This window comes from Myodes glareolus, chromosome 14, assembly GCF_982192425.1.
Source record: "Myodes glareolus chromosome 14, mMyoGla1.1, whole genome shotgun sequence".
Taxonomy (NCBI): Eukaryota; Metazoa; Chordata; class Mammalia; order Rodentia; family Cricetidae; genus Myodes; species Myodes glareolus.
Window position 1 is genome coordinate 16,794,865 of NC_142039.1, and position 20,930 is coordinate 16,815,794.

At 46.1% G+C, this 20,930-nt stretch overlaps 1 protein-coding gene across 1 annotated transcript; it reads left to right on the top strand.

Annotated features, from left to right (window-relative positions):
* The first annotated feature begins 11,768 nt into the window (after positions 1-11,768).
* Positions 11,769-20,612, top strand: Ucma (upper zone of growth plate and cartilage matrix associated). The gene is made up of 5 exons (XM_085698830.2): positions 11,769-12,030; positions 12,387-12,452; positions 12,544-12,639; positions 16,401-16,499; positions 20,123-20,612. The coding sequence occupies exons 1-5, from the start codon at positions 11,973-11,975 to the stop codon at positions 20,218-20,220; spliced, it is 417 nt and encodes a 138-aa protein (XP_085554956.1). The 5' UTR covers positions 11,769-11,972; the 3' UTR covers positions 20,221-20,612.
* Positions 20,613-20,930: the final 318 nt, after the last annotated feature.

Here is a 20,930-nt window from a genome sequence, read left to right on the forward strand (position 1 = left end):
TACATGGTGGCTGACAACCACCTATGGTGAGATCTGGTGCCCTGTTCTGGCATGCAGGCATATATGCAGACAGAATACTGTATACATAATAAATAATCTTTTTAAACAAAAAGAAAAGAAAAGCCAGGTTGATTTTACTTTTTACTGGATCTCTAATCCATCCTGGTAAATTTATGTTATTTCATTTTGTTATAATTAAAAATAGGGAAAAAAGAGATAACATAGTTCCTTTAAATTTCTTGAATTTTTAAAAATGGTTTATTCATGCATTTGTTATTATTTATTCAGCGTTTTATGTGCATGTGTTGACATGTACCATGCGTGTACAGTGTACATGGAGGCCAGAAGTGGGCAGAGGATCCTCTGGAACTGGAGCTGTAAGTGATTATGAGTTTAAAAAAAAAACAATTCTGAAGCCTGTTTTAACATGATGGCAGTTATAATGAGCCCTATCCACATATGCCCTGGTTTATATATGCTTAGGTCCTGAGAAAGACAGACAAGATGTTAGTAAGCTTCCCCAGATGATGGGGCATTTCCATTGTTTTAACTCCCTTCATATTTATTTATTTATTTATTATGTATACAATATTCTGTCTGCGTGTATGCCTGCAGGCCAGAAGAGGGCACCAGACCTCATTACAGATGGTTGTGAGCCACCATGTGGTTGCTGAGAATTGAACTCAGAACCTTTGGAAGAGCAGGCAATGCTCTTAACTGTTGAGCCATCTCTCCAGTCCCTGGCACTTGCAGTTTTATGCAGTAGACTTGCAGTAAGAATTTAAGGATTGAGAGAGAACTGTGTCTAATTTCTAACTGCTAAAAAAAAAAAAACTCTGTTCTTGTATGTTAAAAAATGGCAGTAGTGGCTTTAAATTCACTACTGTATTTGGAGTCCACTAGTTTCACAGCATAGACATTTTATTCAAAATATTAATTGTAACATGTGGGCTGGCTTGTTGGGGTTTCTATCCCACCTGGTACCCCACAGACGGCAAGTCCCAGAGAAAAATCAATCACACAGAGACCTCTATAAGTTATAAAGCTGATTGGCCCATTTGCTCAGTCTACTTATTAGTTCTTATGACTTATCTTAACCCATTATTCTGATCTATGTTAGCCATATGGCTTGGTACCTTTTGCAGCTGTCAGCTCACATGTTGCCTCTTCGGTGATCTGGGCAGGAATGGCAGAGGAAGCTTCCTGATTTCCAGAATTCTCTTGTTCTCATTGCATCACCTCTACTTCCTATCTGGTATTCCCACCTATACTTCCTGCCTGGCCAATCAGCATTTTATTAAAATACATGATTGACAGAATACAGATAATTCTCCCGCACCAATTAATACCTGTTGTAGGTGAACTTTCCTTTCCCACAACCGGTTCCCAAATAACTGACTTGGAGACTCAATTATAAATGCTCAGCCAATAGCTCAGGCTTCTTACTAACTAGCTCTTACAACTTAAATTAACTCATATTTCTTATTTAAGTTCTACCATGTGGGTCATGGCTTGTTACCTCATTTCATACATGTCCTGCTTCTTCTGTGTCTAGCTGGTGACTCCTCTGACTCTGTTCTTCTTCCCAGAATTCTGCTAGTCTGGCTCTCCTGCTCAATCTCTCCTGCCCAGCTATCAAAGTTCTTTATTAATCTGTAAGAATAATATATATTTACAGTATACAAAGATTGTTCCACAGCAACCTATGATATGACTAAAGGTATTTATAATAATTTAAGCTCAATGGGGCTGGAGAAATGGCTCAGAGGTTAAGAGCACTGACTGCTCTTCCAGAGGTCCTGAGTTCAATTTCCAGCAACCACATGGTGGCTCACAACCATCTGTAATGAGATCTGGTGCCCTCTTCTGGCCTGCAGGCATGATGGAGGCTGAACACTGTGTACATAATAAATAAATAAATCTTAAAAAAATAATTTAAGCTCAAAACAAAACCGCAGATATCAATCCATATTGTGGAATCAGAGAATGGGTTCCCAAAAGTTATCTTCTGACCTTCCCATACCTGAGTCATGGCATGCACATGCCCATCCACACACCTGTGTGTGTGCACATACCAAATAATAAATAAATATAATAAAAAATTTTAAAGACCTTAATTTTAGAATCTGTTTTGCCTTGGCTTCATTTCTGTATTCACTTACATATAGCAGGGAAGTGGCTGTCCAAGGTTCCAAGGAACCTGAATATTGTGAGTCATGGAATCTGATGAATTATCATATTTTCAAAAGTTTTAAAAGCCCTAAAATTCTTGCCACTTGATCTCTTGAGCCAAACTGGAAAGGAAAAGGGCAGTGAGTGATGGGTAGGGCAGAGGAGCAGGCATGGCCAGGGCAGGCAGTTGTAGGGATGCTTCTTGAGGCTATGGGCTTGCTGGGGAAAGCTGGGTGGGGGGGAAAGAAGCAGGAAGAAGTTGGGATACAACTCGGAAGTTACAGAGCACATTCTCCCTAAGTATGATGCCCTTTGACCTCTGATAGGAGAAAAGAATCAGAAGTCACCAGGGGTCAGGGTCATTATTTTCCGGTCTCCTTGGTTCTCTAGGTCCACTATGACTTCACCAAACAGAGCTCTACACACGGCTGGCCTTCAAAGCCGTGCCCAGAAGGAGAAGAGTGGATTCTGTGTTTCTTCTTTCCTGTGGCATGGCTCAGGCAGGCCCAGGCTTCCTTCTTGCTGAATCCAGCTGAAGCAAAGTTTTAGCTCAGAGCACAAGCTTTGCATTCACGGATTCCTGGAAGGCTGGGCGCCAATCAGTCAGACAGATGTTTCTTACCCACAGACCTGATTTATGTGCTCCTTTGTGGCTCTGCCAACAGTCCTTCGCTGTCTAGGCCCCGTAAACTCTATCATGAAATCAGAAAGCTGCCTGTGTTCGAGGGAGGGATAGAGAGATGGAGGAAGAAGGAGAGAGGGGGGATGTTTCTAATAAATGCATGTTCTGCTCAACTGGGTAGAGCCCAGTGCCCCCCTTGGTTCTCTATTTTGTTTCCAATTTTGCATTTTCATAGATAAAGATGCTCTCGACTTGCTTGCACGTCAATCTTTGTAAAGAGGTGTGATGTTAGTGGGGCTGGGAGTAGAATTTCAGAATGGAGAACAAGAGGGAGGAAACACAGAGGACAAGTTCAGGAGACTTGGGAGGGAGCAATAAGACAAGAGCGGGATCATCCCGGGCATTGGACAAACATTTACCATCTCGAATTGAGTCTCTCTGAGGGCACACGCAGTTTTCTGGAAGGTTGGGCCAAGCATCCCCCTTCAGGTACTGGACAACGTGAAGTGAGGCCTGAGAGACCGCGGTTGAGGGCACTGGGACAGGGTGCAGGCGAGTAGCTGTTGATTGACTGATAAGGATGGAGGTGGAGGTAGTGTGGTATGCATTGATCAGAGGGTCTTCTGTGTGCTAATGGATACACTGCTGCAGGCCTCTGTCCTCAGCCAGTTTGCAAAAAAAAAAAAACCAAAAAACAACATTATTTTGAGGCAGTCTTGTTAATTTGCCTAGCTGGCCCTGATTTAGGCTCCTCCTACCTCAGCCTCCCGTGAGTAGCTGGAATGACAGGTGTGTGCTATCCTGTCAGGCAAGGAAGTCTCTTGATGTTTAAACAACTTGTGTAGCCGTAATAGTGCTTCTGTCCTGTGATGGTCAGTTTGACTGTCACCTTGACACAACCTGGAGTCACCTGGGAGACTTTATGGCCTGTGTCAGGTTATCCTGTGGTGTGTTTGTGGGTGACCATCTTTGTTTGTTTGTTTGTTTGGAGGGGGATTTCGAGAGAGGGTTTCTCTGTGTAGTCTTGGCTATCCTGGAACTCACTCTAGACCAGGCTGTCCCTGAACTCACAGAGATTCTCCTGCCTCTGACTTCTGAGTGCTGGGATTAGAGATGTGTACCACAAACACCTGGCATGTGGGTGATTATCTTGTTTGCCTTAACTGGTGAGAAAGACCTCCTCTGAATAAAAGCAGCACTATTACCAGTTTTGGGGCCTGGGCTGTATAAGAGTAGGGATAGCAAACTGAGCAATAGTGTGTGTCTTTATTCCTCTGCATTCTGTTTTTTTTTTTGTTTTGTTTTGTTTTTGTTTTTTTTTTTTTTTTTTTTTTTTTTTTTTAGACAGGGTTTCTCTGTAGCTTTGGATCCTGTCCTGGCAATAACCAGGCTGACCTCGAACTCCTAGAGATTAGCCTGCCTCTGCCTCCCAAGAGCTAGGATTAAGGGCATGTGCCACCACTGCCCAGCTTTCCTCTGCATTCTTTTTATTTTTTAATACTTTTATTTCATTTACATTGGTGCTTTTTCTACATGTATGTCTGTGTGAAGATTCTAGATCCTCTAGAACTGGAGTTACAGACAGTTGTGAGCTGTCATGTGGGTGCTGGGAATTGAACCCAAGTCCTCTGGAAGAGCAGCCAGTGCTCTTAACCACTGAGCCATCTCTCGAGCCCCTTTCCTCTGCATTCTTGACTGTGGATGTGAGTAGCTATTTTAGGCTCTTGCCACTGTGACGTCCCTAAAACGTATGGATTATAAACTGGAATCATAGACAAAAATAAACCCTTTCTCCTCCTAAATTTCTTTCTGCCAGGCCATTTTATCACAATTATAGAAGTGGATGGAGGACCTTCTGTGAGGCAAGGTCTATGCAGATGCCCCATGATCTTCCCGCCACGGGCTTCCACAGGAAAAGGCACCAGGCAGGATTTAGAAATGGCTTGACTCACGAAGCTCTCAGGTTCCACGCCCACCTGTGTCAACAGAGAAGCTCCAGGAGGGCTTCAAATAAACTGATTAAAAAAATTACAGCCCGTCCTTATTACAATTCAAGTCTAATAAGCAGGCTTTCATGTTTGTACTGACGATGCTTCCTTTCCATAGCCCCTACGGCTGGAGAGCTCAGGAAAGATGGTCATGCCTGCCGGGCGGTGGTGGTGCACACCTTTAATCACAGCACTCGGGAGGCAGAGGCAGGCGGATCTCTGTGAGTTCGAGGCCAGCCTGGTCTACAAGAGCTAGTTCCAGGACAGGCTCCAAAGCTACAGAGAAACCCTGTCTCAAGAAAAAAAAAAAAGGTAGTCATGTCTTTCCAGACAGGACTCAATTCTGGAAACTTCACTTTTTAAAATGGAGGTCATAATTAGTCCATTAAGAATGAATGAAAATGAGGCTGGGTGTGGTGGTGCACACCTTTAATCCCAGCACTCAGGAGGCAGGGGCAGTTGGATCTCTGTGAGTCTGAGGCCAGCCTGGTCTACAGAGCGAGTTCCAGGATGGCCAAGGCTACATAGTGAGGTCTGTCTAAGAAAAAGGAGTGCGGGGGAAAATGAAAGTACCATGGATTGCTAACATTAAGAACAGACAAGACTTTGTATGTTTATACAGGCAACTTATAAGTGGGCCAGGGCATTTAGGTAGCTCTTTGTGCATGGATACAGTCCCCGAAGATCATTTCTACATGGCATATGAGTTATGCCCAACGTCCTCGGAGGACTAGATGGAATATTGAGTCAATGCTATTGTCAAAGCTAAAATGCATCCAACTGCTTTAGTCTTTGTTCCAGACTATGAGAACATGTGAGTGGGCCTGAGCCAACTGCACCCAAACCACAAGAGCCTCATGGGAGAAGCCTTCATAACCCCAAGTTAGGCACTTACCATTTCACTAAGACTGGGGACAGGAGTGTTGGGTCTTTCCAAGTTTATGTTGCAGAAAGAGGGATCTCAGAGTCTTCTAAGCGACATTCCTGGTTGAAACTGGAAGTCACACACATAGTCAGCCTTCTGAATCCAGACTGTTGCATCTGAAATTTTTTTAAAAATATATTTTCTTTTCAAAAATTTTCATTTTATTTGTATTAGTGTTTTTCCTGCATGTATGCCTGCATACTACCATATTTGTGCTTGGTTCCTGAGGAATCCAGAATAGGTCATCAAATCCCTGGAGCATGTTGTGAGCCACTATACAGGTCTATGTTGGTGCTAGGATCAAACCCAGGTACTGAGGAAGGGCAGTGAGTGCTCTAACCACTGAACATCATGCCAGTCTTTCCGAAACTATTTTAAACATTTCAGGTAGGCTGAGTGTGATGGTACCCTCAATCAGTCCCAGCACTGGGAGGCAGAGGAAGGCAGAGCTTTATGAGCTCAAGACTAGCCTGGTCTACATAGTGAGTTCCAAGCCAGACAGAAATACAGAATGAGGCCCTGTCTCAGAAAAGTGTATGTGTGCATGTGGTATGGGACTGAAGAAATTGGTTACCAGTTAGGAGCCCCATCACTCTTTCGGAGGACCTTGGTTCACCGTCTAGCATCTGCATGTCTGCTTACAACTGTCAGCAACTCCAGTTCCAGGGGCTCTGATGCCCTTTTCTGGCCTCTGTGAATGCTATACACATGGGATGTACAGACCTACCTACAGGCAAAACACTCATATACATAAAAGAACAAATTGCAGGTAAATGAGCCAATCATTTCCTAGCCAATATAGTGTAACAGTGACTTACATACCATTTACATTGTATTGTAAATTATAAGTAATCTAGAGATGACCTGAAGTGTATGGGAGTCAGGCATCATCATGCAGACCCAGCATTTGGGATGCTTAGACCATGGGGTTATGAGTTCAAGGTCAGCCTAGACTACTGAGTGAGTTCAAGGTCAGTTTGATCTACATAGCAAGGCAATGTTTTAAAAAACAAGCAAAATGAGGTGCATCAAAAATATACATAGGTTGTATGCGTGTATGGTGCCTCTTTCATTTAAGAGCCTGAGCCATTGGCTATCCACGCGGCCTGGAACTCATTCCCCTCAGTCGGGGAGAATCTATCTTCTAAAGCGAATGTTCCGTGAAAAGGTAAGTTGGGGGCCTCGAGGCAGAAAGAGATTTGTTTAAAGTGTGGCTCAACTAGGGGAATTTTAAGGGCGTCTTGCTGACCCTTCTGCGCAGCCCATCTTAAAGTGCACCCCAAACTCACTCTGGCTGCTTGAGAAGGACCTTATCCGCAGGAACATGTGGCTACGGAACTCTCAGGCCCCTGTATGAGTTCTTTCTCATAAACAGCCCATTGAGATGAACACATGAATGTCCCCTTTTAATGCGCTTAGGCAAGGGTATTTTCACTGATCCAATAAACATTTATGAGGCAGCTAGGTTGTGCCAGGTGGTATGTTAGGCACGAACCAGGTGGAAATTCCACTCAAAGAGACCTCAAAGTCCCAAAGAAGACAGATGAATAAACGAAAACTTTAGATATGAGAGTCCTTCAAAATATTAAACATAAAGCTGTCCTGGGATCCAGACAGCCCCAAGAGAAAAGAAAGCACGGTCCGGTACAAACACCCACACATTAAGTCCACTGTAGCGCTCTCCAGAGTGAGCGAAAGGTAGGAGGAATGTAGCGAACGAATAGAAAAACATACCCTACCCTCGTCAGAGTTAGTCATCAATGAAAAGAAACGAAGTTCTAATTCATGACCCACCATGAGCAAACCTGGAAAAGAGTTTGCCAAGAGCAAAAAGCCAGACACAGAAGGCCAGGTGTTGTATGAGTCTATTCAGTGGAAATGTCTAAACTGGGCAGATCCATACTCATAGAGCATGCAGGAGAGGTTGCCTTGAGATTGAGGAAAATGGGGAAATGGCCACTCGTGATGTAGGAGTTCCTCTCAAAGAACCAAATTCTTTAAAATTGTGGTGAAGGTTGCCACATTTTGTGATTAGTCTCCAAAGTGTTGTGTTGTGGTTGTGCACTTTAAATGAGTGAATTCTATGTTCTGCAAAGTCCATCTCAAAAAGCTTGTCACAGTGGGGGCTGCAGAGATGGCTCAGGGGCTAAGAACTCTTGCTGCTACACCGTGAGGACTTGAGTTCATATCCCAGTACCAACATTGGGCCACTCACAAATGCCTGTAACCGACAGGCATGGGGCACACACCTTTAATTCCATCGCTAAGGAGTCAGAGGCAGATGGATCACTATCTCTATAAATTTGAGGCCTGCTAGGTCTACACAGCGAGTTCCAGGCCAGTCAAGGTTACATAGTGAGACCCTGCTTCAACAAGACTAAAAAACCAAACAAAAACTCTAAATGTCTGTAAGGTCAGCTCTAGGAATCTGATCCCCCATTCTGAACTCCACAGTCACCACACATACCTGTGCATATGGTCACACAGACACATGCACATACACACAAATAAAATCCTCCTGCGCAGAGTCAGAGACGGGTGTGGTATGAGACACTCAGAAGGAAGTGAAGTCTGAGCAGGGGAAACTTGAAAGTCAATGTTTCCACAGCCTTGTAGAACAGAGGACACACATTAGAAATGAGTTCGTGGATGTCTTCTGTTTTCTTTTTTGTTTTTCAAGACAGGATTTCTCTATGCAACAGCCCTGGCTGTCTGGAACTCGCTTTGTAGACCAGGCTGGCCTTGAACTCACAGAGATCTGCCTGCCTCTGCCTCCTGAGTGCTGGAATTAAATGTGTGTGCATCATGCTCAGCTGGATGCTCTATTTTCATATTCTCATGCAAGAATATTTTCCTTGATTGACTCAATAAACATTTATGAAGCATCTAGTTTGAGCTACTTATCATATTAGGGAAGAATGTGATCTACATCTTCTTTCAAAAAGACCTCACGGCTCTATGGGAGAAGGATGGAGCCCTATCAGAATGGAAAGCATTGCCAGAGACCCAGAACCAACCACTCCTGAGGATAAGAAAATACCCCAGTGGTCCCAGAACATAGGAGACTAGAGACAGACTTTGCTTGGGCAGGGAGGGAAGTCTGACTTACACACACACACACACACACACACACACACACACCCTGAAACAGGAGAGGCTGACAACTGGGCACACAGACCTCAGGCCAGGCGACTTGGGCTCAATTCCAGCTCTGGATTTACTGAACCTTATGGTTGAGCAATCACTTTACCTCCCTTTCCTTAATCCCCTCCTCTGTGACACAGATTGACAGGAGACGGACAGCACTGAGGCATCCAAAGTCCTTGCAATGAGGTCTGGCAGGCTCTGAGCGAGCCCTGTGTGCTGACCTCAGATGGTAATGAATCACTGCCGGGTGACCCGAGGGCTACTCAAGGCCATCCTCCAAAGCTGTGTAGGACGAAGAGGTGAGACTAAAGCGATGAGATGAAGGAGGAGAATGCAGTCAGATGTGGCAGGGAGTGTCTGGGGAGGTCAAGAGCAGCAGGGATGACAAGGAGAGAGAGCGCGTGGATAGACTTCAGAAGAATAAACACCAGGGTGTGCTAAAAAGCAAAGGGCAGGAGAGGTTGAGGTGTGCCCGCTCACAGGCAGGTGGTTGCTGAGTTTCTGATTTGGATAATTGGGTGGATGGATGGTGGGATCCTTCATGGAGGTGGAGAAGACAGAACAAAGAGAAAGTGTATAAGTCATGTCACTGGCCGTGTCTAGTATATGGTCCTTATGGGATCCAAACCAGGCCTTATCATCACTACTACTACTACCACTACTACTACTACTACTATTATTTTATATTATTTGTACACAATAATTTCATGTCAATTATATATATATGTATATTCTTTTGATCATATTCACCCTGCTTTTCTTCTTTTGTTCCCTCCTGCCTCCCAATGGTTGTCCTTACCTCCAATATAAGCTATATGTTACATGAAATATGCATGTCATATAGCATTGTATATGCAATCTATGTTCCACCTGTGAGACTCAGACTCACCTGCCTCTGCCTCCCAAGTGCTGGGACTAAAGGTGTGCGTCACTGCTCCTAGGCTGTGTCTGCCTTGTCTCAATGTAACATGATGATCTTTATTCGGTTCCATCCATTTTCCTGCAGATGACACAATGTCTATTTTCCTTATCGTTGGATAAAACCCCATTGTGGGTATCTTCCTCCCTGCCTCTTCCTCTGCGTGTGTGGGACGTACTTGTTAGTGTGTACATACGTGTGTACATACGTGCAGAGATGTGCAGTTGCTCCCAGGTGTCTTTCCTTGATTACTCCCACCTTTATTTTTTTGAGACTGAGTGTCTCCCCGAGCTCATTCGCTCCACTGGGCTGGATGGCCAGTGAGCTTCTGTGATCTGACTGTCTCTGCATGCCTCAACCACTCCCTCCCCTGCCTTTTTACATAGGCTCTAAGGAGCCAGACCCAGGTCCTCCTGCTTGCATGACGGACATTTTACCAACTGAGTCATCTCCCCAAGCCATCATCTTTAACTATTCATCTGTTGACAGACAACCAGGCTGATTTCATAACGTGGCTATTGCGAATAGTGTCACAGGCGTATGGCTGTCTCTTTCGTACAGTGATGGTGATACCTTCAGAAATATACACAAGAGTCAAACTGAGTCTTCAGATTCCAGACCTAGAACTTTTCTTATTTGCGACCCTTCCAGTCTGACCTTTTCTTGGCTTGTTATACTACAGGGTGGACATCATGAATCGACCAGTTCTGCTGTGCACCCAGCCTGGTGGGCAGCCCTGGTACAGAACGAATGAAGACGGAAGAGTTTGACCAGCTGGGTACCAATGGTTTGGGACAGAAAGTTCCGAGGGAACTGGGAGATCATGGGAAGCAGCTAAGGGCCATTTCTGAGACTAGTTCAGCATACTTAACACAAACCTAAGGCTAACAGCTTAGAAATGTGAGATTCACACTTAATTCTCATCAGAGGACTCTAGTAGTCTGCTCAGAGACTCCTGACTCTGGCCATTTTCTTCCAGGCTGGCTCGAAGAGGGCAGCATGGGGGTTACTCTCTAAGCTTTTTGGCACAGACAAGGTATATAGAAAGCCCCAAAATGGGAATAAGTGATTTTGGTGAAGTGGTAAAGTTTACCCCAAACGGACTGGTTGGTGACTGATAAAGGGGTGTGGGAGAAAGTCAGCGATCAGTAAGTCTGTGGTTGAATGGGAGGATCTTTCCCTGGTCATGGGTAGACAGGGATGTCAAGGTTGCCACAGGTATTTCCCACATCTACTGCTTCACCTAGGCTTCCTGTCAAAATGGCTCTGCTCTATGGCCCATTCCACTCCCGGGACTAGGTGCTAATATGCTCACCCACCTGGAGACAGCATTCATTTCCAGTCCTCTGCAGCTGCAGCAAGCACTCTGTAGCTGAGTCACCTCCCCAGCCCAGCAAAAAAGACGTGTAGCTATTTTGCTAGAGTTGTCCACTGAAACCTCAGCAAACCTAAAGTTCCATGTTTTAAAGCTGTTATAACTAATTCATTAAGTTTGCAGTTCTGGGACTTGAACCTAGAGCCTCTCACATACCAAGAAAACTCCCTGCCACTGGGCTATACTCCCAGGCCAAAGGCTCCATGTTTTGCTTGACAAACATCACCCCAGAGAACAATGGACCAAGTGAGGAAATCCCGTAGGTATCATCAGAATGGCCCCCCGCGTCTCAGTGAGCATCACCAGACATGAGGGTATATTCCAGGCATTAGGGGCCATCCTTGTCTGACGTTTGATTGCAAATGATCTGTGAGAATTCCATATGTTTCAGCCATGGTTACCAGGGTCCTACCCTCCCTTGAGCAAAGGCAAAGAACTCATTCAAACATGCCACTGGTCTCCCCCACCCTGACTCAGGCTAAGTATTCTTCATAGAACCTCCTCGGGCATGGTTGTTGGAAAGGACACTTCAAATCTGTCCCTGCCAGGGCCCCCACCAACTACAAACTCTGCTTCTGAGCAGGTTTTGCCAGGCGCCAAAAACATCTCCAGTGCTCTGGCCAGGAGCAGCCAATGGAAACCACAGCCAGGACCCCTCCCACTCTCCCCCAGTGGCACCCCAGCTTCCTGCCTCCTGTCTCTCTTTCTTGCCTGTCTGCCGGACTCAGAAGTGAGGATTCACTGGGCAGCAACTTCAGCAGTACTGGAGGCTCCAAGACACCGCATCTCATCTGCCCTGTGGTCTCTGGAGGCGCACTACAAAGATGTCCTGGAGACAAGCCATCCTCCTGTCGTCTCTCTTGGCCATGGTGCTTCTGTGTAGTAAGTATGGGAGGGCTGAAGCGTGGGCTGTGTTAGCTACATAGTAAGACCTTCTCTATAGAGGCCCGCTTGCTCAGGTGGCATAGGTAGGAAGAGATATTAAGGTAGCTATTCTTGGTGTGTGTGTGTGTGTGTGTGTGTGTGTGTGTGTGTGTGTGTATGTGTGTGTACAAGATAATATAACACTGAGAAAAATAACAAAGATAACAAATAGAAAACAAGCCAGCTCACATGGTAGATTCCCAGAAAGACTGGCTATGGAGCTCGTATATTGAGGGGCAGAGGGTCCCAAATGTAGTCTAACAAATCACTGCACCCAGAATCATTGAAGCCTTTCCCTGTACCCTACCCCACAGTGCTCCAAGAGGGGACCAGTGCCTCTGTGGGCAGCAGCCAGGCAGCCGGAGAAGAGGCACAGGAGGGTGAGTCTATGGGTTATCCGTACACGCGGGACAGGTGGATCCCGCTCCCCCCACCCCGTGCTGGTTGTGAAGAGCACTTTTCTGGTTTCAGGTATGAAACAGAAGATTTTCATGCCAGAGTCTGATGCCTCGAATTTCCTCAAGAGGCGTGGCAAGCGGTCTCCCAAGTCCCAGGATGAAGTCAATGGTAAGGATGCCGGATGGTCTCCCTCCCACGACGGGATACCAAAGCTCTTGGATGTTAGGTTGACCAGGACTCTAAATGACCAACAGTGTCATATTTGGGGTCCGTGAGATGGCCCAGTGGGTGAAGGGGCCCCGAATTCAACCCCTGGAACCCACACAGTAGAAGGAGACAACTGACTCCTGCAAGTTGGCTTCTGACCTTCGTGTGCACACTGTGTCGTGTGTCCCTAACAGATGAAATACAAATGTCGACACTGGTTGTCGGTCACAGGTTAGATTAATATGGCATCAAGGTGAGGAACAATAAAAACGATGCTACCTCAAGAGCACCAAGATGTATTCAGAAGGTGATAAAAAAAACTCAGGGTACCGGTACTAAGGGACCCAAGTGCTAAGAAGGGTAGGCTTGGTGACAGTTCTGCTGCAGAGTGGCCCCAGTCACTCCCTCCCTCTGGTTCTAATTTCCTTCTCTATAGACCCAGGAAAAGGCCGAGGGCAATGTATCAAGGGAGGGCAATGTATCAAGGGAGGGGACTGGTGTTTGTTTGTTTGTTTGTTTTTCTGCAGTTTAATTGTCTGTGAATTTCAGAGTCTCCAGGACTCTGAAGTCTGATTCTTGACCTTCCAACCCAGCAGGGATTGAACTTTCCTACCCCTGAATTGATTCTTCCAAACCTCTGAGCTCAGACCATCCTGGCTGAGTCTGTGACTTGATTCTTTCCTTGTGTATGTGGATGAATGAACTCTTTGTGTCCCTTACCACGGTCTGCAAGGTGACTTCTTGCTCAGTAAAAACAGCAGGATTATTTTCAAATGACGGGGAAGAATGCAGATGGACGTGCTTGCAGATCATTCTTTTTTAAGATTGGAGAAGTTTAACCAACCACAGTAGGCATATTGCCAGACCTCACACAGGTTGAAATTTGAAGTAGGCCAATGTCAATCAACAACGAAAGCCTGTGCTAGAGGTTCAGACCTCGATTGCAGCCATAGAAGCAACCTCTGGCGGACACTGGGGAAGGAGACAGGTGTGGACCGGCAGTTATCTTCTGTCCTGAGAAACTGAGTCAGAATAATGAGGTGCGCGATTAAGCCTGAGCTCTCTCACCTTGGAAAGCAGGTCGGGCAGGCAGGTAGTGGGGGAGGCCCAGCATATCCAAGTGAATAGCCAGGACTTCACAGAAGGGGATCAGCAGTCACTGGGACAACTGTGGATAGGTAGAGAGAAGCATCACCTTGGAATTAATCTGAAATTGGAACTGCTTTAGAAAAAGAATTGGATGGATGTGTGTGTGTGTGTGTGTGTGTGTGTGTGTGTGTACATACATGTGGGGACCAGAAGACAATTTCAGGAGTTATCTTTAAGCTGTTGTTCACTATTTAAAGGTAGGGTCTCTCAGTGGCCTGGAACTTGCCAGATGGTATAATCTGGTTGACCAGCAAGCCCGTTGGATGTTTCCTCCATCCAAGCTCTGGGATTACATGTACATGGCACCATGCCCAGTTACTCTTTAAAAAGGTGTACAATGCATATGCTACATCCCATGAAGCATCGTTTTGGCAGAGCATGACATCGTCCTTCATTACTGTTAATGTCAGATGTCCAATTGTTGGATGGTTTCTTTTACGAAGATGCTTCTTTAGAAACGGGTAGTCACTCATGATGTCCTTCCTAAACCTGAGCGCTCCTGCTGCAGCTTCCTGACACCTGGAGCCACATCAGAGCCTCCAGTGAGTCAGAAGGGAGACACTGCCATGCGAGGTGCTCTGGCCAGGCAGCTGTGTGGCCTCCATTAGGTGACCACACCTCTCTGAGCCTGAGGAATCTGTAGGATGTGAATATGGCCTGAACCATGCATGAACCATTTCTACCAAGATAAAGTTTTCTACTACTGTAAATAAAGACAGAACTTTGGGAAGAAACATAGACTTCCCCCAGAAGTCTGTACTAAAGCAAATTCACAGGTAACCTGGCTTTACTGAGTCAATTAGCACTCATATATTTATTTATGAATATAAGCTTCTTGTTTCCAGAAGGGATTTGAGGTTTTCTTCTTTTTCTTTTTTTCTCAACATCCTTATTTTTTTTCCTTCCTTCCTTCCTTCTTCAACATAACAAAACAAAAATCCCACTCACCGATTCACTCTGTGTTGTATGCATGTGCACGCCACAGTGTGTGCAGGGGTCAGAGGACAGTTTGTGGCTGCTGTTTCTCTCCCTCCACCATGTAGATTCTGGGATTCACAGTCAGGTTGTCAGGCTTGGTGGTAAGCACCTTGCTGCTGAGCCATCTTCCTGCCCCCCTTTCTCTCTCTTTTCTTCTCCCTACCCCCTTCTCCCCAGTACTAGGTATTGACTTCAAGGCCTTGTGCATGCATGCCGAGTCCAACACTCCATACCATGGAGCAGTGATGGGGACTGTGGTTGCCTTAGCTTTTCTGCTTCTCTTTTTCCTCTTGCATATCTGTGTTGGAGGGCAACAAGCGCTATTGTCCAAACCGTGATGTGAGGGGACCCTTGAGAATGTGAGGCAATCTCAGGGGCCCACTCTTCCTGAAGTGCCTATGACCACAGGCCTCCAGTGTGTTTTCCCACTGAATGACACATTATAAGAACCTTTAAAGTAAAGAGCTTCAAATAGCACCTTCCAGAATATCACAGCTCTCAGCCTTTTATTACAGACGCTATCATGCTTGGTACAAACTTATTTGAATATTACTGTTATTTTGCAATGCTGGGAATTGAACCTTAGGACTTGCACATTCTAGGCAAGTGCTCTACCATGGAGTCACACTCCCCAGCCTGCTGACATGTGCCTCTTAAGAAGTGGAAGGATGGCAACTTTCTTATCTGATTTTCTTTTTTAGCGACATATATGTATTTGCTTTGTGTGTGTGTGTGTGTGTGTGTGTGTGTGTTTTGTATGCAGCAGGGGCTCATCTGCTACGGTGCACAAGCGGAGGTCAGAGGGCAGCTAGTAGGGTTGGTTCTCTCTCACCATATGGGTCCTAGGGACTAAATCATGTTGTCAGAGTTGGTGACAGGCACTTTCAGCCACTGAGGCATTTTGCCAGCCTCTTATCTATAATTTTCATCTCAGTGCCAATCTCACATCCTTGCCAAGACAGGGGCTCAGAACGGACTAGAAGGTATTCATCAATGTGAGATTAACTTTCACAAATCTTTATTTTTACTTTATTTGTATGGGTGTTTTGCCTGCATGTATGTAATACGTGTATCGCATGCATGTCTGGTGCCCGTGAAGGCCGGATTAAGGACCCTGGATTTCCTGGAATTGGAGTTACCAATGGTTGGGAGCTGCTTCGTGGGTGCTTAGAATTCAAGCTAGGTCCCCTGGAAGAGCAGCCAGCGGTCTTAACTGCTGAGCCATCTCTCCAGCCCCAAAATTAATTTTCAGTCCAATTAATCTTTGAAGAGTTCATTTTCCATCATGAAAGTTAAGTTTCTAAGTGGTCTGGTACTTGGGTCACATGACTCACTGTGGGACCAGAGCCAAAGCGCTTGCCCCGTTTGGGCCTCCATCTTCCCCTCTGCAAAATGGGGCAGGTGGATAAAGTCTCCAGGCCCTTCACCGTGTAAAGTCCAACTGTAAAGTCCAGTTCACCGTGTAAAGTGAAATACACCATTTCAGCAAAGCCCTTCGTTGCCCCTCTTCCCGTCAGATCCAGGGTAAATACTGGGGTGTCCCTCTCACATGGGCCCCCCTTGCTCCTTTCTCAAGAGCAACTCTGTCTTCACAGCGGAAAACAGACAGAAGCTGCGGGATGACGAGCTGCGGAGAGAGTACTATGAGGAACAAAGGAACGAGTTTGAGAACTTCGTGGAGGAGCAAAGAGATGGTAAGAGCTCTCGGCAGCATCATTGTGGGAAGAGAGGATGGTGAGCAAGGCCAGGCTTGCCCCCATGTCCCCTGATGTCTCCACCTTCTGAGGCTGGGGTCACTGTGTTTACCCAGTGCATGGATTTTGATCCTCTGGTCTTCACACTCGTATGTGGCAAGATCATTGTCCACTAAGAGATCTCTCCAGCTTGTAACAACACTCTGGTCAAGAGAAATGGCCACAAAAAAGCACTGGTTCTTCTTATTTTATTTTATTATTATTATTTATTATTTTTTATTTATTATGTATACAATATTCTGTCTGCGTGTATGCCTGCAGGCCAGAAAAGGGCACCAGACCTCATTACAGATGGTTGTGAGTCACCATGTGGTTGCTGAGAATTGAACTCAGAACCTTTGGAAGAGCAGGCAATGCTCTTAACCACTGAGCCATCTCTCTAGCCCTATTCTTATTATTTTTTTTACCCTGCCTCGTACCTGACTTCTAATAGCTATAGTCCATCTTTGCTTCTCAATCACCCAATAGCAATATGAATCCTAAAGGTTCCCCACCCCCAAGGGTTTCTGTGCCTCTCTTTACTCATCTGTTAGAGGTACCCTTTTCACTAAGCCTTCGCTCTCATCAATAGAATAGAAAAGATGCAGAGAGTTTGGGGGCTCTAATGAGGCAATGGGAATCTTCTTCTTACACGTGGGACTCCGATCTGCCCTCAGGGCATGTTCACACCAGGCCTCATAGGAAGAGGTGCTGGTGTGGGGGATATGAGTTCAGGAAGATTCTGTCTGCACTACAGCTGACTAGTGGTCTCAAGTGTCACCCACAGCAGACACCCATAGCCATAGAGACTCTTTTTTTTTTTTAAAGATTTATTTATATATTATGTATACAACATTCCTTCCATGTATGCCAGAAGGGGGCACCAGATCTCACTATAGATGGTTGTGAGCCACCATGTGGTTGCTGGGAATTGAACTCAGGACCTCTGGAAGAACAGCCAGTGCTCCCAACCTCTGAGCCATTTCTCCAGCCCCCCCATAGAGACTCTTAATGGAGAGAAAGAAGGGAAAGAAGGAGGAGAGATGGAAGAAAGGGGAGATGGGAGCCCGGCTGGTGGTGGTGCATGTCTTTAATCCAAGCATTCCAGAGGCAGAGGCAGGCAGAGCTCTGTGAGTTCAAGGCTCGCCTGGTCTACAGAGCAAGTGTCAGGACAGGCTCCAAAGCTACACAGAGAAACCCTGTCTCGAAAAACAAAACAAAACTAAAAAGGGGGGAGGGGAGCCTGAAGAGATGAAGAAGAATGAAAATATAAATATTTCTCTATGAGTCTTTTCCAATTTCAAGCCTGATGTGTTCCCACACAGTCTCTCGGAACCTCCTGGTGCATGAGCTTGGGTACAAAGCTTTCGTTCGGGTCTTGTCGGCTTCCGTTCTCCTGGCTTATGGGCTCTGATGGGTGAGGAGGTCTTTCCTCTAAGGGCACAGAGAAAAGTCTACTGCTAGAGACTGAGGCTGAAGCTGTGCCCAGTGCCCTGCAGTCGGCACCCAACTAAGCCCTGCAAGCAGGTGTTGGGCTCAAATCCTAGGAAATCAAACTTTCTTGGGAACATAGTGTAAGGAACTCAGATTGTTACCTCAGGAGCAAATGCCTCAGAGATTTGTAGACCTTGGCGAGCAGCTGAGGAGAGCTGGCTTGTTTTTAAAACCTGAAGATTTGGAATCCAAGTTTGCTTCAGTGTGACTTACTTCCACTGTTCCTAATAACACTCGACACGGTGCCATATTAAACGCTTCAGGCCTTTTACAGGCCTGGTGGTGCTGGCAGGGAATCCCAGCACTTACTTGGTGGATTGAAGCAGGATAATCTTAGCCTTGAAGCCAGCCTGGGCTACATATTGGAATGATCTCAAACAAACAAAATGAAAACAAAAACAAAAAAGCAACCCCCCCGCAAAAAAAACCCAAATCAAGAAAAATGTATTATTTTCAAATTTCTAGCATATGGATGGACAAAACCTCACGGTGTTCTCTTTCATGATGAGTTGGGATGTGGGGTTCAGAGGAAACCGAAACTGTGGTCCTTGAGCCTCACCCACACAGCGAGGCAGAGGCTGCTTGGGGACTGGATAATCTCTGCACCATCTTCATTTCACAGTCTGAGAGAGTGAGCTTAGGGAAGGTCCACAGCTATGCACGGCAATGTGCAGGAGACGCCCTAGGATGCGTGTGCAGGGTGTGCCGGCAAGCTGCTGTTCTCCTTGTGAGCAATCACACTCATGGAGGCCTTGGGGGGATCTTCCACGGGTCCACAGGGTGAAGGAATGAGCAGGGAGAAAGAGAGCGACCTGAAGGGTCTCTCCAGAGCTTAATAAAGGAAGGGGAAAGAGGGCCACCTAGCTCACCATAGAAACAGTTTTTGAAAAAAGTCGAACTCATTACCACCCCACTTCACCCAGCCATTCTGCCCTGAGTGACTGTCACAGTGGTCCAGCTGCCAGAACTTGTTACCTTGCAGACACCTCAGCCTTTTTCCTGTAAAATACTTTTAGTTATATGATTTTTAAGGACTTTGGGCAGTGAAAAATAACAATTATTGAAAGCTATAAAACTAGATGTAACAATTTTCAGTAAGATGCCCTTTTAAAATTATTATTAATTAAATTTCTTCATTTATTTTATAGCCTGACTATAGTATCTCCTTCCTCCTCTTCTTCCATCCTCCTCCCCATCCCCCAATCCATTCCTCCTCCTGTTTCTGCTCAGAAAGGGGCAGGCCTCCCATGGGTGTCAACAAAGCATGGCATATCAAGTTGAGGTAGGACTGAGCTCCCCTCCTTGTATTAAGGCTGGGCAGGGCAGCCCAGTTCAAGAAATGGGTTCCCGAAAGTCAGCCAAAGCATTAGGGATAGGTTCTGTTCCCACCATTAGTAGTCCCACTAGTAGATCACACTACACAATTGTCACACATAAGTAGAGGGTGCAGGTTGGTCCCATGTCCCCAGCAGCTTGTTTTCTGAGCCCCATGACAACCTGCTTTCAGTTCACAGCTTCATGTTAAACCAATGAAAGTCTGAGCTCTGCCAGTGAGCTGCTTCCTAAAAGGCACACCTTAACCAGCGTTTGTGTCAAAATCACAGCTCGGAGAGGAGTTGCTCCGCTTGTGGGGGTTGAGTCTCTCCTTTCGTGTGGGTTTGAGGTGTAGAACTCAGGTTGTTAGGCCTAACACTAAGCACTACCCCCAGACAACCCCTTTCACTGGCCCTTGTACATGAGTTTTTCAAGGTGTGGCTTGTATCCCCATGTGGCCATGACATTACTTGCTAGTTTGATGTCCAGCTGTCTGTTTAAGCCTTTCCCCTCATTGCTGGGTAGTCTAGGGAAGACAGCTTGGATACCTTTGTCTCAGTTCTGCGGGCAACCAGCTGTGATCTTTAGCCCCTTGCCTGATCCAAAACCTGTGTACACATGCTCATCGGCCCCCGGCAGCTCTGCTCTCGGAAGTCTTCAGGGCGCACAGGGATCTTGGTTCAATGTCCCTTCAGCAGGTGCTGTGGGCTGATCGACAACTAAAGCAGGGTTGGGTGTCCTCTCTATGCACAGTGATCTTTGTCTTTCCTCTTCAGAGCAGGAGGAGAGGACCAGGGAGGCAGTGGAGCAGTGGCGGCAGTGGCATTATGACGGCCTGTACCCTCCCTACCTCTACAACCGCCATCACATCTGACCTCGGTCTGAAGCAACTGAGGAAGACGGCCTGAGACACGCCACCCATCTCCCCCCTCCCCACCTCCTGCCCACCTGCCTCTCTCCTACAGACAGGCCCACAAGGTGACGCTCAGGGGCTGCCCAGGCCAACGGCTCTGGGAACACACACCCTTTATTCTGATGTCTTATAATACTTGGCTTTTGTTTCTTTGTGGATTCTTTTTTTTTTTTTTTTGAGGTGAACAACCACCTATGGTTTTGTTTTTTTCCCCCCAATTATCAAATCTACATGCTGTCCCCTTGTTTAGCCACTGGAAACAGAATTAGAATGCCCATCTGATAGGACAGTTAAAAGGATTGCAACAAAATGTTTGCTTATGGCCTATTAATAAAAGTGCTGACTTAACCTTGTGTAGTGTCGTAACAAAACTCCAAGGGAGCTGTGTGTCCGTGTGTCATGCTAAGTACATGCTCTAGACTGAGCTGCACCCCTTCCCCTATCCCCTGCCCTAACTGTAAATGCTGAAACACTGCACAAGCAGAATGGAGGAACCGCCCTCCTTCCAGGGCCTGGTACTTGCCTTTCAAAACTAGGAGAATCCAGCTTGGAGTATAAAGGCCCATCACAGTTCACAGTGGCGTGACAAACCTCTGTAGCGCCACAGATACACAGCCATCTCTTCCCCCATTTCTCTTTCCTACGGGGATTTGTATGGGCCTCTTTACCAG

Coding starts and splice junctions, on each gene's coding strand:
- Ucma (XM_085698830.2), top strand. CDS start 11,973: ATGTCCTGGAGACAAGCCATCCTCCTGTCGTCTCTCTTGGCCATGGTG. Junction 12,453..12,543: donor CGGAGAAGAGGCACAGGAGG/GTGAGTCTATGG, acceptor TTCTGGTTTCAG/GTATGAAACAGAAGATTTTC. Junction 16,500..20,122: donor CGTGGAGGAGCAAAGAGATG/GTAAGAGCTCTC, acceptor TTTCCTCTTCAG/AGCAGGAGGAGAGGACCAGG.